This window comes from Caretta caretta, chromosome 5 (genome assembly GCF_965140235.1).
Source record: "Caretta caretta isolate rCarCar2 chromosome 5, rCarCar1.hap1, whole genome shotgun sequence".
NCBI lineage: Eukaryota > Metazoa > Chordata > Testudines > Cheloniidae > Caretta > Caretta caretta.
The window spans coordinates 5,160,466-5,188,342 of NC_134210.1; the positions used below are offsets into that span (position 1 = coordinate 5,160,466).

Here is a 27,877-nt window from a genome sequence, read left to right on the forward strand (position 1 = left end):
ATTCCCCAGCTCACCCACCCATCTCTGTGAGACCCGCCTCAGCATGAGTGAAATTCGCCTCTGTGCACACAGCCAGCACAAGGGCTATGCACCACTTAAGTGTGGACTTGTGTGATGCAGACACCATGCACTGGCCCTCTGCAAAGGGGTGAATTTCACCAACAGTGTAAACCCACAGGGCCAGATCCTCAGCTGGCGTCAATCAGCGTTGCTCTGTTGAAGACAATGGGCCGCATCTAACAATCTAAAAGGAACCCAGCACCTGCCCATGGCAAGCAGAGACCAGTCCATCTACAAGGGGAAATGATAGGGCTAAATATAAAGGGGACTAGGAAGGAACCAGGGATAAACAGTGATAACTAAATGACCCCCAGATAACCAGAAGCTCCCTTCGATCATCCCATCCCCTCCTCTCCAGCGATTCAGGATCCCACAAGCAGCACAGGGACGTAAAATGGGGGTGTCACCCCAGAGTGTCTCCAGGCCTCGGAGAAGGGAGGGTGGGCAGGCCAGAGGGCACACCCATGCTTTGGGGCTCTTTAACATCAAGACCTGCGGTTGCTAACTCAAATAACATAGCAGGTCTGCCCACTGCCTGGGTGCAATGTGGGCCCTAGGGTGACCGCCTTTTCAAAATGCAAAAACAGGAAACATGCAGGAGCCCCACCCTCCTCTGTCATGCCTCCTCCTGCTCCTCCTCTTCCCCCATGGCCCCGACCCCTGGCCACACTGGAACCCGGAGCTGGGCCATGATAAGAGCCACCCAGAAAGCCTGGGCTGTGGTGGGAAGTATTTTAGGAAGGCACTAGGAAGTCTGGGATATGGGTGGTTGGACTCAGGCCTGCATAATGCAGTGCAGATGCTGAACCTCCAGGTTGGGACCCAGGGTTCAACAATTCCTAACCTGGGGTTACAGATGAGTGTAGACATTCAAGCCCTAGGTTAACAAACCCAGGTCTGCTAACTCGAGTTCTCTTAACTCTGGGCTTACATTGCAGGGTAAACATACCCTAAGGCCCCGATCCTGCAACCTGCTCACATGGATGCAGGCTCCACCCACGCAGAGAAGTTTGCATAATCAGGCCCTTACATTGCAAGCTTCTTAGTGCAAGAGACCTTTTCATTTATGCCTGGTGTGGGACCAAGAACATTGCTGGCATGTACCAAATAACCTTAATAAGATAGCATGGCTCCCGCTTGGACAAGGGAGCAGAAGACATACAGCAAGACGGTGTCCCCCGGAACAGGATGCCACTGGAGAACGTGGCAACCACTGGGAAAAGGTATGTGGATTTTCTGGTTCCTCGTGTTAATAGCAGCAGAGCATGTTACATATAGGTTGGAACTTGGAGCAAATGCAGAGGCGTTGACTCTGGAGGTGATGAAGTCTCCCTGCTCATTTACTGTGACATCACCAGTGATGCAAGCAGGGCTGGTGAGTGGGAGAGGCTGTCACATTCAAGGAACACCCCAGCATGCAGAGCCCCTCTCCCTTCCCCACCAGCCACAGACGTTTGAGGGGGTGGGGAATCCTAATCTAATGACGTTGAGGCACAAGACCCCTTGGCCGATGAAGTTGACCTGTGGAGTCACTGAGTGTATTTGAAGAAGGATTCCCCCGCACGGGTGTGATTCAAGATGTTCCTCTTCGCCCGTAAAACCAAGACCCCCATCAGCACCTACACGGACTCCTACAGAGCACCGAATAGCATGAGAAAAACCTTCCAGGAACCTCCAATGACTCTGTGGAACGAGAATAAGTTTGTGACGGAGGTAAATCCCCTCCCCCCAGCCCCCCACCCAGTAGGCAGTGTTATCAGAGGCAGGATCTCAGCTTCTGTAGTGTTCCTAAGCTCTGCCACCATGGGGTTCCTCTTCATCTCAGCTTCTGAGGAGCCCCATGAGCCCTTCAGATGCTGATTTTTATGATGGTTTGGGTGTCTTCATAAAATGTGGGTCTCCCCTTTCCACTTAGCGGTTTGACTGTGCAGCTGTGCCAGCCTGATGGTAACGGTATCGCTTTAAACTACCTAAAAGTGCAGCTGGTGAGCAAGAGGCAGTCTGTTATTGTCCTCGTTTATAAATGAGCGCTGGTCACTACTGCTGTGGGAGGGGTATAATAAATGCAGCCACTGGAGTGCTTATATAGCACTTTTCATAAGAGGCCAGTTTCGTTCTCCCCATTTTAAGATGGGGAAACTGAGGCACGGCAAGGGGAAGTGATTTGACCAAGGTCACCCAGCAGGTCAGTGGCAGAGAAAGAAACAGAACCCGTGTCTCCAGAGGCCCAGTCTATTGCCTGAGCCAGTAGGCCATATTTTTATTTGTTCATGTTCCTCTGTGCAAGAAGAGCTGCATGCCAGTCCCAAATGGAAAGTTTTCACTAACAACAGTCTGTACTGAAGTCATGGTGTCCTTCGGGCCAGCCATCGCTCTTAAAGGGCAGGGATTGCATTGTTAGCTCTGTGAAGCACCTTGCTGTAGGTGCTATAAAATAATACACAGAGATGGTCCATGGAGAGTATAGGTCACAACATAAATTCGGCCACACTGGGTCAGACCAATGGTCCATCTAGCCCAGGATCCTGTCACTGACAGTGGCCGGTGCCAGATGCTTCAGAGGGAATGAACAAACAGGGCAATTACAGAGTGATCCACCCCCTGTCGTCTACTCCCAGCTTCTGGCAGCTGGAGATTTAGGGACAGCTGAAGCATGAGCTTGTGTCCCTGACTATCTTGGCTAATAGCCATTGATGGACTCCATGAACTTATTTAATTCTTTTCTGAACCCATTATTCTTTTGGCCATCACAACATCCCCTGGCAACACGTTCCACAAGTTGACTGTAATGCAATATGTCCTGGCCATTTAGATTTAGATCTGACATTGCATGCTGGGCCCTATGGTCTCTATGGACCATAGTTTTATCCAAATTAGTTGCCAAAATTTGGGGGCACTTTTGTAAAGACACTCCAGAGATCGCAGACTGGCCTCTCTTGCCATGTCTTTCAGTGGATCCTGGTTAGTCTCCTTGGGTCCGAGGCTCTGTGCATTGGCCAAGCTAGAACTGGCCTGTTGCGGGGTTCCCAGCTGCAGAGGCCTGCACAATTCATCACAGTAATTTTGTCATGAGAGATTTTGAAACATGCCATGTGAATTAGATCTGGGGATGAAAACCCTGCAGAACAGCTTTTATATGCAAATGTATGATGAATTTTTGCCAGCGGGTAACACTGAACATAATATACAAAAGTTCCCCTGCCTCCAGGTTCACAATGTTCTCCACAGACATGGTATCTGAGCAGCCAGCCAGCTTCTTTCTCTGTGCATGAACTTTCCACTACATCCCTCTATGCATCTGTCCTTTGGCTTGGACTATGGTACCCAGCACCCTCTGCTGTACAGATTGTGGCAGAACTGGTGAATGACCATTAGAAAATGTTTTAGAGCTGAGGTGCAGAGCGAGAGCATCCAAAAAAGGGAGGCTAAACAATCACAGAGAGGCTCTTTCGGGGCAATGCAGGCTCAGCCTGGGCACTTAGCAGTATGGGGTGTATGACACACAGCTAAGCAGCTCTGGTGCTATCTAGATGGGGACAGCATTGCATGCATATGCTAGCCAGCTCACTGCAACTGAAGCTTGCTGCAGGCTGAGGAAGAAAGACATGCTGTACTCCAGGAGGCACTGCCAGCAGCAGCTAATTATTAGTTATCTAATCCACTTCCCGTTGCCAAGAATCGAATCACTCTAATTAGTGGGAGGGAGCCACTGGTCATGAACTGAACATAGCAAAGACTGCAACAGAGAGACTGAGGAGAGGCTGTGCGGCCCGCTCAGGCAGTCGTGGTCAGAAAGATGCGAGAAGCCGTCCCCTTGGATGGACGCCGCGGTGGGGAGGAGAGAGCTCCAAAGGATGCTGGGGACCTGGCAATGGAAGAACGGGGGTCATTTCTGTAAGCCCTACTAATGCAGCACGGTGCTCTGTCTACCTCGGGTGCGCAGGCCACACAGAGGTTTATCAGTCTGCTGGAGCCTGCCAGGGGCTAGAGCTGGGATTTTTAGCTCTAAAAGGCTCAGGTCGGATTGCTGCTGCCAACGTCCTAGGCAGGGGGTCACACTAGGTTCTATGGGGATGTGTCTCTATCTCTCCTAACGATCCTGCCTCTCTCTCCAGCCAGCCCATGTACCCTGCTGATTACCATGGTACCTGACTGTCCCCTATCTGCCTCCATTTAAATGCCCGACAGCCGATGTGTTGTATTATTTCTGTATTACTGCACTTGTTATTAAATCGGTACATGTCTATATGCATCATAGTCCAATATACTCCCCTCATGCCCCAGGTTTCCCTCATGCCACCCTAACCCCCACACCCCAGCTCACATCCTGGGCCCCTCTCACTGAGATGCCCCTGCTCACTCCTGCGTGCCTCACACCTCCCACCGCCTTGGTGTCCAGTCACCCCACACTCCGCCAGCTCCTCTGATGTGACCCTCACATCTCAGTCTCTGCTTAAGCTGCCCTCATGGCTAGGCCCCTCCACAGGCTGGCCCGAGGCTCTGCTCAGCTCAGAGGTTAGGAACTGTGATGGGGTGACGACTGGTAGGGTTGCATGGTGCCTAGGGAGTCTGATCCTAAATGCGATCACCAGAATCCCAGTCAATCTGTCTGCACACTAGACCCGGGGCCTTTCTCCCCAGCCAGCCAGGAGGTGGCCTGGGTACCTAGATACCATGCCAGCTAGCACCTGACAGGTAATGGGGCAAAGGTGAAAGATGTTATCTCAGGGGGCTCGCATAGACCACAGTGATAGCCCCAGGTCGATGGAGAGAGAGAGACTCAGAGGGAGCAATTTTGACTTAGATTTGGAGGTGGCTAGGGAATCACTGACAGTGGCAGATGAAAAATGCCAGGCCATAGGCGCCGACTCTGTGGGTGCTCTGGGGCTGCAGCCCGACTCTGTGGGTGCTCTGGGGCTGCAGCCCCGCCAATCATCTCCCACCCATCCCCCTCAATATCTCCCGCCCGCCAGTGATCAGCTGTTCAGCAGCATGCAGGAGGCTCTGGGGGGAAGGAGAGGAGCATGCTCGAGGGAGGGGGTGGAATGGGGCGGGAAGAGGCAGGGCGGGGCAGAGTGGGGGGGCAGGAAGAGGCAGGCGGGGTGGGGCCGTGGGAGAAGGGGTGGAGTAGGGGCAGGGCCTAGGGCGGAGTGGGGGTCGAGCACCCCCCTTCAGATCAGAAAGTCGGCACCTCTGTGCCAGGGGGTTGCCTTTGATATGATGGGCAATTGTTTCCCACCTGCCAAAGGACCCTGTTTTGATACAATCTACCTGCCTGAGGGGCTGGATCCGCAGGGATCTCACTTTTACATTTTAGCTACAATGCGGTTGATCCAACCGACTGTGACATCACTGGTGATGCAAGCAGGGCTGGTGACTGGGGGAGGAGGTCAGATTTGGGAGACAGACTTTTAATTTGCTACCATAGTACAGAGAGCCTTTTTCATAGACTCACCCCTCAGTGTGGCTTGTGGCGGACTCCAGAAATTAACTTCCGGCATAAAGCCCTTGCTGGCTACTGAGGATCAGTTGAGACATAGTTTAGACTGAAGGTGGAATCCCTTCCAAGAGCCCATTTGAGAGATGTTCCTCTTTGCTCATAAAACAAAGACGCCCATCAGCACCTATACAGAATCTTACCGGTCGCCGTCTACTGTGAAACAGTCGTACAGGGAACGTTCTTTTACGTTGTGGGATGAAAACAAGTTTATTACACAGGTAAATCTCCCACTTCTAAGACTGCTAATCTACAGCTCTGTTAGCTGAAGGATGGGTTCCTGATGGTCTGTGAGTGTGGCACCCAGGGCTCGAACTGCGTCAGATGACATAAGCCAAAGGCCCCCAAATTGAGGGGCGCGCCCCCCTAGGGGGACAGAGAGGAATGTTGGGGGGGGCACGGCAGGTCCCAGGCCAGCCCCCATGGGGGGCGGAGAGGTAGCAACACCCAGCCCCACTCCACTCCCAGCTCTGCTCCAGCCCTGGCCCCGCACCAAGTCCCGCTCCTGGTCCCAGCCCTGCCCCCAGCCATGGCCTCAGCTTCTGCCCCCAGCCCTGGCCCCACTCTTGGCCCCAGCCCCACCCCCAGCTGTGGCCCCAGCCCCCTTACCCCTGTCCATGTCCTAGGGGGCATGGACAGGGGTAAAGTGGGGGGCGCAAAGCTCAAAAATTTGGGGACCACTGACATAAACTTAGCAGCTTTGGGCTAAGTTGGGAGTGGGACAGGAGACTTCCAAACATTTTGAAGAGTGCTGCAAGCCAGGGGGTTATTTTGTGGGTTTTCCCTTAGCGGGAAAGTTGAGCAAGTGCAGAAGGATGGTGGCCGGGGTACTCTCCTGTCTTTCCAACGAGGCTTGCATCAGAATCCCTTTACCACAGGCGGCTGTGGGGCTTTTAGACTGCAAACTGTGGGTCAGGGACTTTTCTTACCGTGGGCGTGTACAACACCTAGAGCACTGGGGCCTCTCGACGCTCCTGCAAAGCAAAATATCATCATCAGCGTCATCATCATCATCAATCAATCTGTAGTGATTGAAGATCCCATGGTACAAGGCGGAGGGTATCATCCCTGACATCACCGCTACACCCCTTCTTCCCTCTCATTCCCACTGCAGCTGCAGGTGGGATTCTGCTTGTGTTGAACCGCTGCGCACGGCTGTTTTGTATTGTTTAAAGGCTGCTGCTCTCAGCCCTGGCGGAAGGGGGGGTCCGCTGGTGAAGTGTGTCCGGTGCTTTGCAAAGATTCCCCCGCCACGCTGATAATGTTTGGGTGTTGGGGGGAGTCAGTGGCACCCGTGATTAAATCCTGCCTGCCTTTCCACAACCCAGAGGCTCCCTGGGAGGTGGGTTGACTCGCTTCCCTTAAACTGGGTCAAAATTGAGCTAAAATCTATCCTCATCATCTGCAAAAGGGGATGAGACTCCTGTCCTTTGTAAACCACTCTGAGATCTACCGTTGAAAAATGCTTTATATAAGCTAAGTATCATATTCTTCTTCCATTCACCAAGCCCCTGTCCTTAGGCCAATTCATACCCTCTCCCTTCAGATTGACAGATCTCTTTTTTCTCTCCTCCTGGGCACTGGGAGGGATCTGATCCTCTTTCACCTTCCTGTCTGTTGGGGTCACCATTGTACAACAGACACTCCTGTGGGCAGCTCACCCCACAGAGGGACAAACCCCAGGACCTTTGGCTACAGCTCAGGTCTCTTACACCCTAGTTAAAGGAGAATGTAGCACTATTTACTGGATGGATTCACCACCACTTGAAGCCTTTAAATCAAGACTGGATGTCTTTTTCTAAAAGATATGCTGCAGCTCAACCAGAAGTTATGGGCTTGACGTAGAAATCAGCTGGGGAGATTCTCTGGCCTGTACTATGCACAAGACCAGCCTAAATGGTGACAGTGAGCCCTTCTGGCCTTTAAATCGATGAATCTGCTAGGACTCATGGCCCTGATCCTCCAAGATATTTAGGTACCTAATTCCCAGGGAGTTAAGAACCTACATATCTTTGAGGATCTGGGCCTGTATCTTCTGTGGATCTTAAGGCACAAGAAGGAATGATAGCCACATACATGGGCCCCGTTCCATCCAGCAAGCGGCAGTGGAAACACACATCTGTTGACCTCGTGACTTGTCTGCTGTTCCGAGTAACAGACCAGCAATTCCTCCCTTTCTTGCCTGACTTCTACACAGCAGACACGGCTGGCTGGCTGACACTCTTGCACTGTGCTTTTTATGCCTTTGTGGCCAGGCCCATCTTTGGTCCCTGGCTTGCAGGGCTCTTTGCCAGGTGGGGTGGTGCATGGGGGCTCTTGGTGGATTTACAGGGGGGAGGTCTTTGATGGGACTTGAGGTTATTGTGCACTGGTGTCAATGAAGGGTGTCTGTCTATTTAATGGCTGCTCTTTATTTTAAAGAGCCTGGGGTGGGAGTGCTTTGTCTGACAGTACAAAGCATAATAAATACATGCTGGCTGAGAGCTGCCTGGATTCATCTTCTCCGAGACCACTGGCCCACCTCCTCCTCCGACCAGCGCTCACACATGACAGCCCCCAAAGGAAACAGAGCCACAGGGCCCAGAACAAGGGACCAGACTGAAACTGAAAAAACGGGCAGTGGTACGGGTCTCATGGGCCCTGTGATTGGACGTAGCCTGCGGTCCCCAAGCCGAAAGCCTTTTCCACACCTCACCCACCTGGGCCCTGCCCGACTCATCCAGCCTTCAGGAAGCACTGTGGTATCATAGCAATGCAGTCTGCTTTCTGGGGCACCTCTTACCCACAGTGCTCGCTGCTGCAGAAGGAGCAGGGCAGACAGGACCTTAACATGGAGAGATGGTTCCCCTGCCAATCTGGGAGGTCACAGGGTGACTGGTCCTTTAACAGTGGGGTTGGGTCTCTCAGTTCCCACCTGTGACACCAACTCACTTCCCCGCGTGGGGAAAATGAGGCATGTGAGTTGACAAGGCCTGTGGGCTAGATGAGGGAGAAGACTAGGCAGGGGGAGATGGAGGTGTCTGCAGTGGTCTGCAGGGAGGTAGGAGACCTTGTGACACTGGGGGGAGACTCCAGCTAGGTAGGGCTGGAAATGGCCTGCCAAAGCAGGGAAAGACTCCAAGACAGAAGGCATGGGAGGAGGGAGCAGTGAGCCCAGGAAGGGCTGGTGGGAGAGATGAAAGAGAGCCCTGGAAGGATGAAAGCTGAGCCCAGAGCATGGGCAGGAGAGCATCTGAGCTACTGAAGATGGACTAGCCCCTTTGAAAGTGGGATCGGGCCCCATTTGAAACTGGTGTGAAGACTCTGTGTTTGGTTTTGGACTTGTATACGCTGGAAGCGGTGGACTTATTGTTAATGGCTTAGCTGAGTATGGGCGGGAGGGCTAATCACTGAGGGGAAACTGAGGCAGGGCTGCTGCAGGATCACCCATGCCATGAGGGGGCACTTTTGTGGTGACCCTCTCACAAGAAGGTTGCTTTCAAAATGTTGAACAGCCTGAGAGTGCAAACCCCCAGACTGTCCGATGCATTTGCAGCCCTCTAGTTGGGCATTGTGCAAATCTGGACCCAGGGAGAGACCTGCAAACTCCATTTGTTTCCTGTCTCTCTGACAGCCAGCAGACTTCTGAGCCCCACTTGGCATGGTTGTATGGTGGCTCTGGCCCCAGATGTGTCTGAAGGCACCCAGATCTTACAACGATAACAGGAGCATTACTTCCCTGCTACATAGCGCCACCCCTACCTCCTGAAGTGCGATAAGCATTCATTCATTAAACTGTGTGCTGAATTAAATGTCATCCGCTTTGATGATAATTCGTACATCTCCAGCCAGGCTGTATATCTGATCCTCTGCTTTTTCGCCATTGAATGCACAGCCAGCTAGGCATGCGGTGATCTTGCAGTGAAATTAAAGCATCTGCCATATTGGTATTAAAAAGAAACCTAGGGAACTGCAGGTCACACCTCCCAGGAGCTCCCCCTCCTAAAGTTGTCCATCACCCTCATGTCTCCTTGAAAGGCTGGCAAGTATTTTCTGGGTTGGGGAGTGTTCGAGCTCACGTATGTGGCCACAATAGAGAGGCTGCAGCCTGCAGAAATGGGTCCCGACTTGACTTGCCTCAGCTGTTCCCCTGACCCTGCTTTGTTCTGGGTGTATAGCATGGGCCTGACTTGCAGTTATTTACTTTTGATTGTGCATTGCTCCTGTGTGGGATTCCCACCCTTGTTGATTTGGAGAGGGGAGGGGTTTGATGGCAGGGGACTGGCAGAGGGAAGGAAAGGTTTGCATATAGCCCTTGGTTACAGGATTAGCTATACCATTCAGCTTTAAGCCCTCCCACCTATGGAGCAGGTTATCCAGGTGTGCATGGATTCCTGCTGATGCACCCTGGTGCTGCTGCCCGTCCTCATTCGCTATAGAACAAGTTGGAGATTTTCAGGCGGAGTCCGGCAGTATGGTCTAGGGAGTAGAGCAGGAGACTTTGAGTCAGGACGCCTGGGTTCTATTCATGGGAGCTCTCCAGTGAGCAGAGCAGGGGACTATGCACTCAGGACAATTGGTTTCTCTAAACAGCTTGGTTGCTGACTTGCTGTTTGACTTTGGGTAAGTCATTTACCCTCACTGTGCCTCAGTTTTCCATCTGTAAAGTGGGGCTAATAATAATGACCTGCCTTGAGGGTTAATAAATTGCTCCCCAAAGGAAGGGTCTGCTGAGGTGCCCAGTGCCACAGTTCAAAGGAGATTGTAAAATCTCTGCAATTGTTTTTGTAAAGGTGGTGTGTCTAAGTACATCCTTATTTACTGATCGGGGGTACTCAGCTCTTTACAAGCACTGAAAGGCTAGAGGGCCTGATTGTGTTACATAAGGGCCATAATAGGTCAGACCAATGGTCCATCTAGCCCAGTATCCCGTCTTCCGACAGTGGCCAGTGTCAGGTGCTTCAGAGGGAATGAACAGAATAAGCAACTATCAAGTGATCCATCCCCTGTCATCCACTCCCAGCTTCTGTCAGTCAGAGGTTTAGGGACATGGGTTTGCGTCCCTGACCATCTTGGCTAATAGCGATTGATGGACCTGTCCTCCAGGAACTTATCTAGTTCTTTTTTGAACCCTGTTATAGTTTTGGCCTGCACAACATCCTCTGGCAAGGAGTTCCACAGGTTGACTGTGCGTTGTGTGAAAAAATACTTCCTTTTGTTTGTTTTAAACCTGCTGCCTGTTAATTTCAGTTGGTGACCCTGGGTCTTGTGGTATGAGAAGGGGTAAATCACACTTCCCTATTCACTTTCTCCACACCAGTCACGAGTTTAGAGATTTTTGACATTCTGTTGAAGCCAATGTTGAGTCTCCTGGCGGTGGCAGGATGGGGCCCACTGTACCGGTCCAGAGAGCATACAATGCAAATAAGACCCAGCCAATCCGGTTCAAACCGCCGTTCCCTGAGCAGCCTGCTGTGCAGTGTGGTGCGTGTCTGTGCATGTTTTTAGTGGATTATGGTTGAAAAGCTTCAGCGAAGTGGGTTAGGAGAGAGCTGAGCGTGTCGCCGGGGAAAGCTACAAGGGCTCTTCCTGCGCTCGCTGCAGGGGCTTTAGTTAAAGGGGCATTTCTGGGCACTTAAGAGGGAGGTCATGGGTAGTCACTTTGCGTGTGCAGTGGGTGACATCCTCGTGGTTGCTGTGCCACTTGGTATTTCTGAGATCACCCTGCTTACGAGGTCAATGCTTTTATTCCTATTTATATTTTCCTGGCATGTAGAGGCCCCCTTGTGCTGAGAACTGGACAAAGAGACAATCCCTGCCTCAAAGAGCTCAATAAACAGGACAGCCCAAAGGTGGGAAGGGAAATAGACATGAACTTATGTACAGCTGGGGTTTGAACCAGCTCTTCTAAAGCCTAGTTTGGTGCCTATCCAGTAGGCCTCACTACCTTCCCTACAGAGGAGACATTCACGTGTTCTTACATCACTTCCAGAGATGGTGAAATGGCACCAGGCTCCATTGTTACGGGACAATATTTTGATGCAGCATCATGTGTTGTGGGATGCCAAAGCAGTACCTACGATTCCAATGCACACACACCGATCAGCATTAACCCACGGCATCCCAGAGTAGCCCAAAAATATCCCGAACAAGCCAGGGCAGTGGCTGAGTTCTTGTGAGCTTTTAAACTTCCTCTGTGCAGGCACTGGTTCTTGTACACGTTCATGTGCATATGACAAATGAACACGCATTCCTGTGTGCACGGACAGTGCCACTGGGAATCCATGAGGGAATGGTAGTGGGGCTGTTTTCTGCCCATGTGATTATTGGTCTAGTGGTAAGCCTGGAAGCTAGGAGTTTCTAAACATTAATCCTGGCAGTACACTGATTCCTCCTTTGGCTTTTGGCTCCAATTCCATCACCTGCAAAAATAAAAGTAGGGAACCTACCTCTACAAAACACTTTGATACCTATGGATAAAAGCACCATGTTAGCGTCAGGTGTTGCTATTATATACTTTGAAGAAGAAGAGCATTCAGATTTGCATACTGAACTAGCTAACAGGTATACGACACAGCTACCTTCTACTGGCTGTAACCAAAACTGCTCAGCTGTGTGTCATAGGCCCTATATGACTAACTACCGAAGGTGAGTTGCCTTTTACTCAAGTGCAGGGGCTTTCTGAGAATGAGGTTTTCAGCTCTAGCCCTGATCTTGTTGTGACATTCTGGGTGGCCATGGTGATGAGCATATTAACAGCCATGGCATGCCTTGATGCCCATGGACTTTCCCCCTTCGCTGCAGCCTTGCATTTAGTTGGCTTTATCCCAAACACAGAGGAATTTGCAAAGGGCAAGCTGGTATCATTGCAACATTTAACTGATTTCGTTCCCAACTCTCTGTTGCCTTTAGGGGTTAACGGTGCCCAGAGTGGAAAATCAGGTGAACCAAGCTCATCTGGAGAAGATGATTAAGCATGCGGTGCAGGAATATTCCTATAAGAACACGATAGAACCAACAGCCTATAGGCCAGAAAAATATTGGTTAACCAGACCCGAAGGTATTGCGGGATTGTTTAAACCACCTGCCTCACAGCCCAGCTCCCTGTCCCGCTTCTTCCAGCTCGTCCATAGCATGCTCTCACCCGGTGACGAGAACTGCACTCAGAGCCCAGGGGTTCCTAAAGAAGAGTGGGCCTCAGGGTGTCGAACAGGGGCAGATTGCCTGGGTTCATAGACTCATAGACTATCAGGGTTGGAAGGGACCTCAGCAGGTCATCTAGTCCAACCGCCTTGCTCAAAGCAGGACCAATCCCCAATTTTTGCCCCAGATCCCTAAATGGCACCCTCAAGGATTGAACTCACAACCCTGGGTTTAGCAGGCCAATGCTCAAACCACTGAGCAATCCCTCCCCCCATTACTGCAGGCCAGGAGGCTGCGGTACAAGCAAAGGCAGCCAGGAGCAAGCACAGTCCCCCACCCTTTGTATCCCTACCTTTGCTCCTGCAAGAAACCCTTCCCAGTCCAGTTTCCCCTCATACAGACCCTTCCTCCCCAGTGCAGAGACTCAGGCTCTTGGCTCAGCACTGACGGTGGGGAAGCAGCTCTCTCACGGCTGGGCTCCCTGTGTGGTTCTCTGATGCTGAGATCCAGGTACCTCGTTGAGGGAGCAGGCGTGGCTGGTCTGGCCCAGCCACAGACCATTCACAAGTCAGTCCAGGATGCACCCAGCCTCCCCTGGATCCTGGGCCAGCTGGCCTCAGTGCCCAGATTCCAGGTGCAGAGGCCAGGATAGTCCAAGCTGGCCAAAGGATTTGGACACCCAGTTCCCATGAGAATAAATGGGATTCCAGCGTCCAGACCTCCGGGGGTGGTTTGGAAAGTCTCAGCCCTAGATTCCAGGAACCTCAAAACCCACACTGAGGTTGCACCCGTTCCTCTGAGGCCTGCCCCTCCCCATGGTGCATACCCATTGCATTGTGCTCCCCTTCCCCATCTACCTGATTGCAAACTCCCCTCCTCCCCCCACCCCCACCTTCTGCCTCCATATTACTACGGCACAGGGTGGGAAGGGACAGGGGAGCTCACCTGGGGCTAGCCAGCACCCCAGCTGGCATGGAGTCAAGCTGGCTAGCTAAGCTCCCCTGTTCTCTCTGAAGAGCCCCGGGCTGGTCCACTTGCCTCTGCTCTCCTCCCAGCTGGCCCTTCGCTCTGCCCCCAGGAGGGAAGGGCAGATGGGACTGTCTGTGGGCACCTGTACGCCTGCTCCTGCCACCCGCGGGGTACAGAGAAGGGACAGCCACCTGCATGTACTTGAAGGGTATAACCATCAAGCAGCGGGGAAGGGCTCGCTGGGGCAGTGGGTCTAACTGGGAACGATGGGATGAAATTACCTGAAGGAGGATTGAGGTTGAACAGCAGGAAAAGCCTCCAGAGGTGGAGACGTACCAAGGTGTGGAATCGTCTCCCAGGGGAAGGGTGGGACCCTCATTGCCAGCTGAACTGGGCACAGGCCCGGAGCCCAGTGGGCGGAGAGCAATCCTGCGCCGGGCGGAGATGGGCTATGGCCATTTTCACTTCCTGCCACATCCAGGTTTGACCTATTTGCTGGGCAGCCGGGGCGCTGCTCCCTGGCCCCCGCAGTGTGGCAGGCGGGGGCTCCACCATGGCCGGTACTACCTTGGCTTCTGCGGGTGCTGGGTCAGTGCTGCGCCCCCCGGCTTGGGAGGTCCATCTTCGTCCTAGAAATGGGAAGAGAAGCAAAGGGCTAGTGGGGAGGGAGGGAAGCTGATTTTAAAAAACCCAGCATGGTCCTCTCTCCCTCTGGCCCTCACGGCCAGGCCAGCAACACCCTGGAGAGGTGCAGTTCATGGCTCCCTGGCAGGCTCCCTTGGTTCCTCACCCTGGCTGCTGACACACCAAAAGGGCTGTTCTAAAGCACAAGGCTGTTGGATGTTCCTGTTGCACCTAGGCCAAGAGTTTCCACCACAGGAGCCCAATGCTAGGCTCCTAAATCCTTATTTAAGCTCCGGCTTTTCCGAAGTGCTGGGCTCCCACTGACATCAGCTTCCCGCCCCTGACTTACGTGCCTAAATAAGGCCCTCGGAGGCTGACGCTAGGCCCCTATTGTTGCAAATCTTGCTCTAGTTTCTCCGGCCCTGCTCACCGCAGCAGCCCTCGGACAGCGGCACTGTCCGCTGCTGTTCTTGAAGCCTGCTGTTGAGTGGAAGGCCCACCTTGCCGCGGGGCTGCAGAGCACATGCTATTCAGAAGTCCACATTTGGCTCAGTTCTCACACAGCGGTACCAGAGAGACTACAGTTATTTAAAATAAGAAATAAGTACAGCATTAGCTGGTGCCCCACTGTCTATTTTTGTAGTGCCTTCCAGCCCCCAGTGTAACCACCTGATGCACAAATTCTGCCCAGAGCTCACTTAACCCACCACTGCACAGCAGCCACCTCTGGTGAGGAACACGGCTACTGTGTAACAATGTACGGGGATACTAAACCACAGTGGAGGATGGGAAATGAGGAAGAATCTACTTGACACTGAAGAGAGACTTCAGGTGGGCAGGATTCACTCCCTGAGCTCTAATTTAGCCAGGACACTGGGGTTAGCATCCTTTCTCTTGCAAACAGTGCCAGAGGCTCGTTAAAGACCATGAAGGGTCAGGGTCTCAGCTGTATGTTGCATCCAAAAGAGAGCACCTCCAGCATCCCTGAATCCCTTGCACCATGGTGTGGAACGGATTAATGTCTAATTCATGTGGGGACGGTGGCACCTACGAAGCCACCAGCACCAGTCCCTCCAGCATTCTGAGGTTCCCCGGCGCACACTGGACAGGCTGGAGCCGAGTTAGTCTGGATGGCGGGGCTGTTTGCCTTGGCTTTTGTTAAGGAACCCAGCCCGCACCCAGAAGCTTTTGGCTAGCTACACGGTAATCAGTTTGCAGGGGCCAAAAGGACGAATGTGATCCTGGGCTGCATAAACGTGCAAAGAGTGAGTAGGGGAAAGGCGGTGATTTGCCGTGGGTTTACAGCATTGGTGAGGCCAGTATTGGAGCATAGGTCCAGCTCTGGTGCCCACATGGTGCAAAGGGTTTTGAAAACTCAGACAAGGTGCTGCAAAAAGTCACAAAAATGATTTGGCGGTGGAAGGGGAGGAAGCCTGACTGTGAGACACTGAGAAAGCTCAGTCTGCTTAGCTTATCGAAAAGAAGATGAAGAGGTGACTTGATTTACCGTGTCTAAGCACCTTCACTGAGAGAAAATATCAAGCACTCAAGGGCTCTTTAATCTAGCAGAGTCAGGCAGAACAAGCCTCAGCAGCTGGAAGTTAAAGCCAGACAAATTCCAATTAGAAATGACACTTTTTGACAGTGATGGTGATTAACCATTGGCACAAACTATCAAGGGTAGGGGTGAGTTCTCCATTCCTTGATGTCTTCCGATCAAGATGGGTAGGGTGACCAGATGTCCCGATTTTATAGGGACAGTCCAGATATTTGGGGCTTTTTTTTATATGGGCTCCTATTACCCCCACCTCCATCCTGATTTTTCACACTTGCTGTCTGGTCACCCTAAAGACAGGTGCCTTTCTGGAAGAGATGCTTTAAGTTGTTGGGCTCAATACAGGGGGAACTGGGTGAAATTCTCCGGTCCATGTAATAGAGGAGGTCAGACTAGATGGTCTAAGTGTCTTTTTTGGCCTTGCCATCTAGGACTCTGCGAATCCCGTTGTTCTTCCTCCCTGGTAGGAAATGTTTGTCTGTTTGTCCATTTACATTTCAGAAAAGTACAATCCAGCTTTTGTCAGTGGAGACAAGTATGCAACGTGGAGGACAGGCCCCTACAACAGCGCGGGGTGGAATAAATATACCACCTACCTCCCCAGGCTTCCAAAGGTAAATCCTGGACCTCCAGAACGCGCCTGCTTCTCGTCCCTAGGCAGGTTGTGGCAGACGATCAGGGAAGGGGCTATGCTTTCAAAGCGGCCTGTGGGATGTCAGTCCATGTCTCCTCCTATTCTCAAATAAGAATTGTACAGCTAGCTCCTGCTCCGCTCTTTGCTTTGCAAATTTCACCCTTAATAACCCAGGTCAAAATCCAGTGTAATACTTCTTTGCCCTTGCCTAGCGCCTTCCTGCAGGGCATCTCCAACCGCTCAACACTGCAAAATGGAGTCAGTCCCCCTGCACGCTAAGCGAAGTCCTGTCTTCGTCTGGCTCTAGACCATCCTCCCGAAGGACGTGAGGAGCTGCTCCAGCTACAAGAAGACTTTCCCCACTCCGTAGGGAGAGCTGTGTTTTCAGAGACAGGGTTTCAGACACAGCAAATAGCTGTAGCTAGGATCTGTGCAAACGCGGTGGGTATAAGAGGCCAGGGGAGGCTAAGCCTTGCCAACCAGCCCGCCCACTGCCTTTGGAGCATGCCACCACTGGAAAGGCGGGTGCCCCAGCCGGGGCCCAGCCTGCGCTCCGCCCCAAGGCCCCGTTCCCGCTCGTCACTTTCCCCGGAAGCTCTGCCTCTTCCAATCCCCATGCTGCCCCCATGGGGGCCTCGTGGGAGAGGGTGAAGAGGTACACACAAGCGGTGGGCAACCAGCCGACTCAGGTGGCCGACTGGTGGGCAGGCACGGGGGTTTGGGGGAGGGGGTGAACAGGTACAAGCAGTGGGGGGGGCCTTTGGGAGGTGCCCGAGTGGGGATGGACAGGGCTTCGGGGGGAGGAGACTGATCAGGTGTGGGCCTCGGGGCAGGGCCACAGTCCGGGCACACGCAGCCTCCCCAAATGGAGGAGTCCCGTGCTGCCTATGGATCCGTGGCTGTGGCATTTTCATGGCACGTGTGCTGTGTAGTTCTGTGCAATAGAAGCAGAAGGATACGGCCAAGGTAACTCTAGGTTCGCTGGAGCCTATGGAATGACTCCGGTGTTGGCCCAGTTCCCAGTGGGCAAGCGTCCGCCACGTCAGAAAAGCCACCGGCTCACTAAGCAGCATCGACACTGGCGGTCTCAGCAGAGAGGCCAAGGAAAGGATGGCGCCTGCCCTCACCGCCCACGGGCAAGGGCAGGGCAGGGTGAGGGAGGCTTGCGCTTTCCTGATCCAGGGACAAACAGGGGGCTGTGCAAGTTTGCTGAACATACATGGAGGCTCTGAAATCTTTCCTTGCAGGAAGCAGGGATGGAGACCATTCTCCGTGGGATGCCCATGCAATACCCGCCGAAACCCGACCGGCTCAATAATTATGGTAATTGTACTGGGTCCTCCTATAACCTTACCTCGAGAGAGCAAAGATTCCAGAAGAGCCAGTGGGGGAGTCTTTAATCCACACAACACCTCGCGGGCTGGAAACACAAGGCGTCCCGCAATGAGCAGCAGTGAGATAGTTCCTTGGGAGGTTTTTATAGGCAGCATTTCTGGGTCCCTTCAGCTGCAAAAGGCCAGGAAGCCCCTTGAACCATTCTGGAGCACAAGCTCTGCTGTTGATGTCATCTGGGGCTGTGAAGATGATGCCAGGACTTGCCGATTAACTGCCCCCAACTCAGCTACCTCCCTTCCCCTACTCACCAACCCCACAAGGCAGCTCACGGTCAGAAACCCCTGAGGTTACCAGGCTTCCTGAGGTTGTGAAGGTGTCTCCTCCCTGGGGCTGCTGGGAGTGGGGCACGGTGGACTTGGTTAATCCCTGCCACTGGTAACTTATGGTACTGCTGAGTCTCTTCATCCTGGAGGATGTTGGGGGCTTTCTTAAAGGGACACTCCCCTTGGGAAATGTTGTGGAGGGCTCCCAAGCCCTTGTGCATTGACCCACCTGCCCAGGTCACCAGCGGGGCCCTTCTGCACCAAAGCACAAACCTCTGCAGCTAGAGCTAAAGAAGCAATTCAGTAGCTGGCAGCAGTAGTAGATTGTTGTCCTGCATGTGGCCACGAGAGGGGAGACACACACACACACACATGCATGGGATACTTGCTCTAGCCACTAGCCCACACACCCTCCCTTCCCCCACCCCCCATTTGGACCTTGGTTGCTATGGTTTTGCCCTAGTTGCCACGGGCTCTGTACCCAGAACGCTTGAGGGCCAGGGTCTCCGTCTAGGGCAGCGAATGTCCAGATTTCAACGCCGTGGGGTTTCCCCTCTCCCCAAACCCTTTGGCTCCTCTTGTTTCAGAAAGGGAAGTGGTGGTCAACATGCTGAACAGCTTATCCCGCAGCCAGCTCCCCTCTGTCCAGCACGGGTCTACCCTCCCCGGGAGAAAGCCCTTCCAAGGCTACTACAGCCCCTGCACCGGGCGCCACTACTGCATGCGGGGGATGGATTACTACGTGGACGGAGCCCCCTGCAACGAGAGGCAGCTCAACCAGCTAGTGGAGAAGATTGTAAGGTTCGGAGGGTTACGCAGTGCACATAACACTTCCCTCGCAGGGCAGAGCTCGCTCAGCTGCTCTACGGGACGCATAATCCAGTCCCGTCCTTCCTCATTGCTCCTGCAGGGCTCACGGGGGGTCAGAACTCAGGCCCCGATCCTGCCCGTCACACCCAAAGCTCCCCTGGGTGGAAGGAGAGTTTGGCATGCAGGATCAGGCCCTTGTTCCCAGCAGATGGGCATTGTGGGGCAAGGGGAAAGGAAAGGCAGCGCTCAGGGAAACATGGGTGTTCTCGGCCCCCGCCTTCACTGTCGCCCTGGGCCTAGACCCCTGAACGTCATTGAGAGTTGAGCAGGAGAGACCAGGGCGTGTAGGAGGGGAGGCTGAGGTGGGGATCAGTGCAGAGAAAGCAGAGCCCTTCCATGTCCCTTTGCAAAGGATCAACACCTTCCCCCCCGCCACCTCCAGGAACACACCCCCATCCCCTCCCATCCGGCCCCGGGGTAAGATCCCCATCTCACTTGTTCGTCTCCCAGTATTGCCACCCCCAAATGTTCAAACATCATGAGTCAGGCTCACCAAAAATCAGATTTTTAGTCGTGAGATGATGTAAAAAGAAGAGCTTGGGTGTCCTTTTGATTTGCCTTCTGCTTTTGAGCCTTTGGGGTGCACTGGGATCACATTTTGATGCTTTCTCCACAGCCCTTACTTTTTATTTAAGAATGAAGGCTGAAGTCATCACATATCCACCTGACTCCAGGAGCTGGGGCTTTAAAGAACCCAGTAATTATCCTGAGACTCAGGACAAAACCATGAGAGTTGGCAACACTCTGGCGCCTGTCCCCTTTCTCAGTCCGTTGGGTTTTCCCTGGGGGTGTTTTCATTTCTCATTCCCCTTTGCCTCCCTGCTCTCTCCGCCTCCCCCACCCTCGCTTTCCCAGCTCTCTTGTCCTCCTTTTTCCTCCCCACTAGTGCGCTGCCCTTCCCCCACACACACACCCCAGTGCTCTCCTCCCTCTCCACCCAATGGCGGGAGCAATTGTCAGCGAGCCCAGCTGAAGTCACCAGAACTCTTTGCTTGAGTAGCCAGCAGCAGCCCTGCAGCTCCCCAAGACAGAGCTGTGAGCCAGGTACATCCCCTCTGGCCCCGCAGAGGTAAGGGTAATACCCTAAAGAGGGATATAGATTATATATACACAAGCCTGGCCAGAAGCTCTGTAGCCACAGAGGCAGGGGCAGTGACCGGAAAGTGGCTACAGGGTGAGCCAAGGGTGGGACCTTCCGTACAGGAGATGAGAGCAATCCTGGCAAATACATGCCAAAAACCCCAAATATTCAAAGCTCTGGGTCCTTGTGGGGCAGCAGAGGGTTCTGGAGCAATGGGCAACGTGAAGAGGACTGACCCACGGAGTTAGTGACTGAAGGGCAGGCGGAGAGGCTGCAGTAGCAGCTCTGGGTGTTATTTTGCTTTGGATCAGGGAGGCTGCACAGAGGAACCCATTCCAGCGCTTGGGCTGTCTCTGTCTCGGTGTTTATAAAGTGCCCATCACCCATGGGGTCCAGCCACACAGAAATTACAGTTTTTACTAAGCGGGTTTCTGAACCTGGTTCATGCCACCCCTGCAATCTCCGGGGGCAGCTGCTCGCAAACCGACTTGAGAGCGGCCGATATACGTCTGCTGCTCCTGTGTGCAGACCATCCCAAAGCCCCAGCCCCGCCTTGCCTTCCAGGTCACAGGAGCTGCAGACTGTGTCTGGTGCTCGGCACCTCTAAAACCTGCCCTTAGGACGTTAGTCCCTGTGCTGCGGACAGTCCTCTCCCTGTTATCACTGCTCCATCCCAGACTCCTACCACCACCACTTGTGTCTCTGACCCTGTTGATGCCACCACCGTGCCCCACTTGTGGGGAGACAGGAAGGATCTTTCCCACGTAAACTCGCTGACCACCAGAACGAGAGGGAACAGAGATGAGTGAGCCTGGCAGCCTGTTGCTATCGCTAACCATACCCCTTGCGTTTGTTTCAGGAATATCCCATACTGCGACTGCAGCCAAGAGACGATGGGCTATGCACCTTTGCACAACCCGCCGCAATCTTTCCCGTATATGAACCTTAAGTAAGAAAGTTAAAGCCGGGTTCAGTGGTGGGGGAAGGGCACAGTGGCTCTAAAAAATCATGGTTTACACTGGGGAGAACAGGAACCTCGCAACAGTCCTGGACTTTTCCAGAGGCTAGATCTTTCCTCATTTGGGTTTCAAGTGAATCATGACAAATGGCTGCATGTATTATGGTAACCCCTGGAATACAGAGAGCTCAAGTGACTTGCCAAAGGTCACAGAGCAAGTGGCAGAAATTGCAGGGGGGGGAGCTTATTTTTAAGGGACAGCACCATGCTTTTATTCATGGTACAAAATAATGAAGGACCGTTAAGGGACCAAACAAAGGAGTAGTGTTTGCTCTGCTCACCCTGGGGTCCTGGCCTGAGGGTAAGAGAAGCTGTTACCAAAAGGGTCGCAAGAGGCCACCTTGATGTAAAACAAAACCTGCAAGAGGCCAGGAGCCTGGGATGGTGACTTGGGCCCAGGACCAGAAGAGTGATTCCCCAGAACTATAAATGTGACTAGGAGTGTTTAAAGGAGACCTAAAAACAGGTGCGTAGATGGATTGGTTCCCTTTTGCTGCAATGCTTCACCTCCCCAGTTCCCCACCTGCAAAACAGGGGTAGCCACTGCCTGGTAGCTTTCTCGACCTGGGCAGGGGTGTGAGGCTTTATTTATAGTTAATGTCTCTATTGTGCTTTGAAATCATAAAGCCCCACGTAAGTATTCGAAACTCCTGCAGACTTACAAGACTACTGAGATAGGACGGCATCGCTTGGGATTAGTTTTTGTGCCATTTTTAACAGGTTTCCATGTCTAGCCTTTGCGACAGTAGCTTTTGTTATCATCATCTGCCCAGAGCCCTAGTTATCCGGTGTCCCTGTTTCCACAGTGTAACCGTGGGTCACAGCTGAGGATGCCAAATTCAGGACGAACTGCTGAGAAATAGGGCAAACACAACCCAAAACTGGTGGTTATTCTTTTATAAGATAGACCGAACCAACCACAAAAGTAAACTCCTGTTTCCCCACACTGGCTAACAGGAAAACATAAAGACAGTTCCCTCAGGTGTTCCAGTTCTCATATCACCACCAAAACCACAGGATTCAGAGATGAGTGGTTCTTTACAACCACTCTCATCAGATAACAGGTTCTTCTGATCCCAAAGGACCAGCCACACACTCAGGTCAATACATAACTTAGATCTTACCCCAAAATCACGCTGGTGCCAATCCCTTAGTAGCTAAAATCTAAAGGTTTATTTATACAAAGAAAGATGAGAGTTAAAATTGGTTGAAGGAATCAATGACATACAGTAATGGCAAAGTTCTTGGTGCAGGCTTGCAGCAGTGATGAAATAAACTGCGGGCTTAAGTCAAGTCTCCTGGAGTACATCCACTGCTTGGATGGGTCATTCAGTCCTTTGTTCAGAACTTCAGTTTGTAGCAAGGTTCCTCCAGAGGTAAGAAGCAGGACTGAAGACCAAATGGAGGTGTTTCCAGGGCCTTTTATAACATTTGCCATGTGGAGGGCATCCCATTGTTCTTACTGCGGAAAATTAAAGCAACAAGATGGAGTTTGGAGTCACATGGGCAAGTCACATGTTCATGCCCAGTTTCCCTCAGTCATTGCAGGAAGCCATTACCTACACTCCAGAAAGTACGTTTACAGGACAGTCCACTCAGTATAGATGGGCGTCTCCCTTGATCCATTGTCAACCAAGTGTTTCTTGATGAGCCACTTAATTTGAATAGTCCCTCCAAGATGTGCTGGCTAGCTACCTTGTGGGCGTTACCCCAGGAGCCAACATTTGAAATCCAAGCATAGAGCCAACACTTATAACTTCACATACAAAAATGATACGTGCATACAGACAGCATAATCATAACCAGCAAATCATAACCTTTTCATAGGCACCTCACTTGGCAACGGGGCTTGGGTGGCGCTTTAAAGGGCCCGGGGCTCCCCTGCCACTGCGGGGAGCCCCGGCTCCTTTAAAGCACCTCTGGATCTCTGGCAGCAGGGCTCGGGCGGGGGCTCCCCACAGTGCCCGGAGCACCAGGCCCTTTAAATCCCCGCCTGAGCCCAGCTGCCGGAGCCCCGGGGCTCCAGCAGGGATTTAAAATGCCCAGAGCTCTGCGGCGGACAGAGCCCCGGGCCCTTTAATTCACCCCTGAGCCCCGGGGCTCCCAGCCGCCTCTGCAGCGGGGTGATTTAAAGGCCCCACGGCTCCCAGCCAGAGCCCCAGGGCCTTTAAATCACCTCTTCTGGTTGAGGGCACACCTCTTCCTGTTGAGGCCACACCCCCATTCAGGACTCCAGCGTACCGGTAAATCCTTTAAATTACTTTCACCCCTGGCTCTATTCAACCCCAAGTAGCCCAAAATCAGGGGTCAGGCCCCCAAAATTGTGAATTTTTTTTAAAAAATCATAAATGTTCTTATTTGCATTCTGATGTCAAATCCACTCAGGTCACATTTTCAAACTTCTCTCTGCAACCAGGAGGGCTAGAAACTGACTTATTTTTAAAAAATGAAAGCTGAGATTCTCATGTAATCACATGATTCCAGGAGCTGAGGCTTTAAGGAAAACACCAAAATAGTGCACGCATTAGCAACAGTGTTCACATGGGTGGGGAAGAATCATTTGAGCTAAAATTGGGATTGAAAATGGTTCTCCGAAGCTGGCTAAGGTAGAACAAACTTTTAGTTCGGTGGTGGGTAACCTGCAGCCCATGGGCCACATGTAGCCCATCCGGGTAATCCGCTCTTGGGCCGCGAGACAGTGTTACATTGACCATCCACAGGCACGGCCACCCGCAGCCCCCAATGGCTGCAGTTCACTGTTCCCGGCCAATGGGAGCTGCAGGAAGCGTTGCGAGCTGCAGGGACGTGCTGGCCACCACTTCCTGCAGCTCCCATTGGCCGGGAACAGCGAACCACAGCCACTGGATGCTGCAGGTAGCTGTACCTGCAGACAGTCAATGTAAACACTGTCTCACGGCCCACCAGCGGATTACCCTGATGGGCCACAGGTTGCCCACCACTGCTTTATTTCAACTGCCTGGTGTTTGTATTCACCTCACTGCAGACAAAAGATACACACCAGCACGGGCTACTTAGCTACGCAGAGATGTATTCTCTCGGGTTTTCCCATAACCCCAGAGCATGTCACGACCCTCCCACTGGCTTCTATGCACCTTTTAGCCACTTGTCTCTCACCTGCCACACCCATCTGCCAGAGATCCCACTGACCGGGCCACCTCCTTCCCCAAATCCCAGGACCAGGCATTTGATACGGGGCAGAAAAACGGTGAGCATGTGGAAGCATCGCTCTGCAGTTAATCAGCAAAGAGAATGGCTCCCAAAGCTTGCCCTTGGCAATCTCCCTGGAATCTCCTAATAAGCACCAGCAGGAAGTGGATTACCAAGGACCCTCCTGCGGGCGTGAGGCTTAAGATCCATTGGTTTTTCCTCCTTTCCCAGGTGGGACACGAGTCACTTCCAGAAGGCCGGCGGGCCGCAAAAGGATAACTATGTCATCCATCCCGAGTTTGTGTCGGAGTCCTACCCCACTTCGCCGTGCTGGTAGAGAGGAGAGTCAGGCTTCCATTAAAATGGGTCTTGCCAACCTTCGCATGTTCGTTCCTTGCCATCTGTGAAACATCCCCACCCACCTTCCCCGCGGCAGCATCGGACAAGGGGCAAAGGGAGATAAGAGGAGGGTGGAAACCTACTTTGCTGTGCAGCCGCCCTGAGCCCTCCCGCAAGCTTCTGCATGGCTGGCAACTTTGCTGCTCAAGATGGTTGGGCAGGAAAAGGGATTAGGATCTTCCCCTTGCCTGAGGGAGGCCAGAGGCGCCAGCTCCCCCTTCAATCTTCTGTCAAGCCCCAGAGTTTGCAGCCTTCTCCCTTCCAGACGAATTAGCTGTCTGTCTAGTTCACTAGAAGGTGGGGCTGTGGAACACAAGCCACTCCCTGCCCTGCAGTGATGAGCTTACTGACATCCCAGGGGAATCTGCAAAAGGAAACCCCAGTTCCCCCCGCACACCACCCCGCCCCAGGTCCAAGGTTGCCAAGCCAGCCTGCAGCAGATGTATTTGGTGATGGATTCGCTAATGGCTTTATCTCATTAAACCTTCCCTATCCTGCTGCAATTGCAGTGCTAGATACATATTGTAACAACTTGCTGGCCACCTAGTGAGAACTTCACAGCCATCCCTGTGCCACACTCCATAACCACTTGGAATTTCATGGCAACAAGGTTGAGAGTACAGGCCCCATGCTGCTTGAGGTAAAAGAGAATCTTCATGTTTGCAATACAGGGTATATGACACACCATTGAGCAGTGCTGATTCCATTCAGAAGGGAACAGTGGTAAGTTCACAGACAGTCTTGCCAGCTCATGACTGCATTTTACTTTTCACTGCTTGAATATTAGTGTGATGAGAATCCATTCAGTAACAGCCATGCCAAAAGACAATATGTGGTTTGTACCCAACTTGAAAAATGAGTCTCCCTGCTTGTATCTTCCTTTCCCTCTCCCCTCCCCTCCCCAAACCCCAGACTAGCAGAGCCAGTCTACATTTGATCCAGAGCTCCCTTCGTTTATTCCAAATTAGGAAGAAAAGAAAAACTAGCTCTGGAATTGTAGGCTTGTCTGGAATGGACTGGCCAAGTCTCAGCAGATGGCCCAATCCTTTAACGGGTGGATCTTGGTCTCAGATAATAAAGATTAAATATAATGAGCCAAAGTCAACCCTGGTGTAACTTCACTGCGGGGAAACAAAATTGCACTGAGGATAAATGTGGACCAGACTTGTGTTCGTGTTGCTGGGATCTGTCAAAGATTCTGTGCTGTTTGCTGAAATTAACCAGCTCCCTCCATTTCAGTAACAGATTAGAAATGCACAAGTGTGTTGCCTGTAGAAGGCTCATTTTTACCCAGCCCCCACCCAAGAGTCCCCTCCCCCCTCCAATACACAGAGTTACTGTCCCTGGGGGAATCAGGCATTTCCCCCCTTTATCCCAGGCCTGGCTGGAGCACATCACAGATTGCTTCCCACACCGGATGAACAGAAAAATCCCATCCACTGTGTCCCTAACTCCCTTTCTCCACCCACACAGCAATCCAGATACATTCCCATTCCCCACACACCACCAACCGGTTGCCCTTCCCCCCCCCCCCCCCCCCAGCAACCCCAGGCTGGTGCAGAATAGGGAAGGTGCAGCTGGGAGCCAGCCAATTAAGTGGCTCTAACAAAGGCCCCAGGGTTGCTTGAGTCATCCTTTGCTAAGCCAACCTTAACTCTACCCCAGAATCCCTGCCTACGTTCTGCTTCTTCATACCTCACACCCAGACAGCCCCTTCTTCTGCATAAAAGACACTTACTCCAAGCCCATTGTGAGTTAGGGTGGTATTAATTCCATTGAACTGAGACGTGCGGCCAGGGGAGCAACTTGTCCAGGACTATCAGGAATGGCACTCGGGAGTCCTGACCCCCCAGCCCAGCATTCAGATCAACCTGCTGTGTCAGGGATGAGCAACTAAAAGGGGTTGGTTAATATACCTGCTTATTAAGTGCTTGATTCAGCCAGGGGCTGAGCATCCTCATCAGCCAGTGGAGTTGGGGGGAGTAACATGGAGACCTCTCAGCATAAAGTCCTTAAGGGAACATGAAAACATTAAAGGAATGCGTAAGGCCCATCCGGTGTTTTTATGGGCAGACAGCACGTCTCTTCTGGGGTTCCAGGCAGCCGGGGTGGGAACGAATGTGGGGAAATTGGCTAAGCTCGGGCTCCAGCACTGACGCGTCTCACTGGCCGATTGCTCTGAGACGGGACCTCCACAGAGGGAACTTTGTGATGATGTGAGAGAAGCAGCCCTTCTTGGGCTTCTGCTCCTGGGAGGTCATGTGGAGGGCAGCCAGTGGAGTTTAAATACACTCAGCCCCTCGCATCAGGCAGAAGCCAAAGGACAAGCAGACAAGGGTCCTGCAGACCTCTTCACATGGCCGCACCCGCTCCATGCTGGCACAGGGCACATGCAGGATCAGAACCAGGCCCGTACTAGCCACACAAGGAGTCTCTCCCAGCCCCTCTGACGCACTCCCAAAGGAGGGGATTCAGACGAGCTCTACCATGCTGTCTTTTAAAGGAACATTCAGAGCTGGCGTGAGGCATAAGCAGACTAAGCAATTGAGTGGGGCTCCAGGCAGCTAAAGGTGCCCCCCCCGCATTTGCTTTTTATTATGTGTTGGGGGGAAAAATATTCCCCCAATGTGCTAGGCCCAACACTGGGTACAGAGCCACCAATTAGGGCTTTTGGAAAATACCAGCGTGGCTCTGAAGATCTCCAGTGCTTGCTAATTAGACGTGGGCGGCCCAGGCCAGGGTTGCTCGGCAGCAGCTGATACAAAGACAATCGGCGCATTCTTACATTACATTTCTGAAGCCGTGATCAGTGATAATGGAAATACCACAAAGGAGGGAACCGTGGCCTGCCTGCAGAATATGAATTTTGACCTGATCATGGGCCAGTATGTTTCCCACAGTGGATTTACCAGCCCTGGCATCTGAAGTGCTGTCTGTATCCACAGAACAGGCGCAGCACACGGAACCGCAGAGCAAGCATCGAACCCCGACCCATCCCCCTCTCCGCGCTCCCAGGGTCAGTCCTGATGGCTCATGTAGGGTGGGAAGATTGCCCAGTGGTTAAAGTGACAGCCTGCGACTTGGGAGATCTGAATTCAGTTCCTTGCTCTGTTGCAAACTGCCCGCATTATGTTGGGCAAGTCACTTACGCCCAGATTTTTAAAGGTGTTTTGCCGTTGCTCCATTCAGTGTTGCGAGGTCTGCGTGACTTAGATAGCTAAG

The 27,877-nt window shown here is 52.5% G+C and overlaps 1 protein-coding gene across 1 annotated transcript; it reads left to right on the top strand.

Moving 5' to 3' along the window:
• The first annotated feature begins 1,229 nt into the window (after nucleotides 1-1,229).
• Nucleotides 1,230-24,632, top strand: SPMIP6 (sperm microtubule inner protein 6). Its single transcript, XM_048850692.2, has 7 exons — nucleotides 1,230-1,773; nucleotides 12,449-12,596; nucleotides 16,329-16,441; nucleotides 17,709-17,784; nucleotides 18,707-18,920; nucleotides 20,930-21,019; nucleotides 24,488-24,632. Exons 1-7 carry the CDS (start codon nucleotides 1,639-1,641, stop codon nucleotides 24,591-24,593), a joined length of 882 nt encoding a protein of 293 aa, XP_048706649.1. The 5' UTR covers nucleotides 1,230-1,638; the 3' UTR covers nucleotides 24,594-24,632.
• Nucleotides 24,633-27,877: the final 3,245 nt, after the last annotated feature.

Coding starts and splice junctions, on each gene's coding strand:
- SPMIP6 (XM_048850692.2), top strand. CDS start 1,639: ATGTTCCTCTTCGCCCGTAAAACCAAGACCCCCATCAGCACCTACACG. Junction 16,442..17,708: donor ACCTCCCCAGGCTTCCAAAG/GTAAATCCTGGA, acceptor CTTTCCTTGCAG/GAAGCAGGGATGGAGACCAT. Junction 21,020..24,487: donor TTCCCGTATATGAACCTTAA/GTAAGAAAGTTA, acceptor CTCCTTTCCCAG/GTGGGACACGAGTCACTTCC.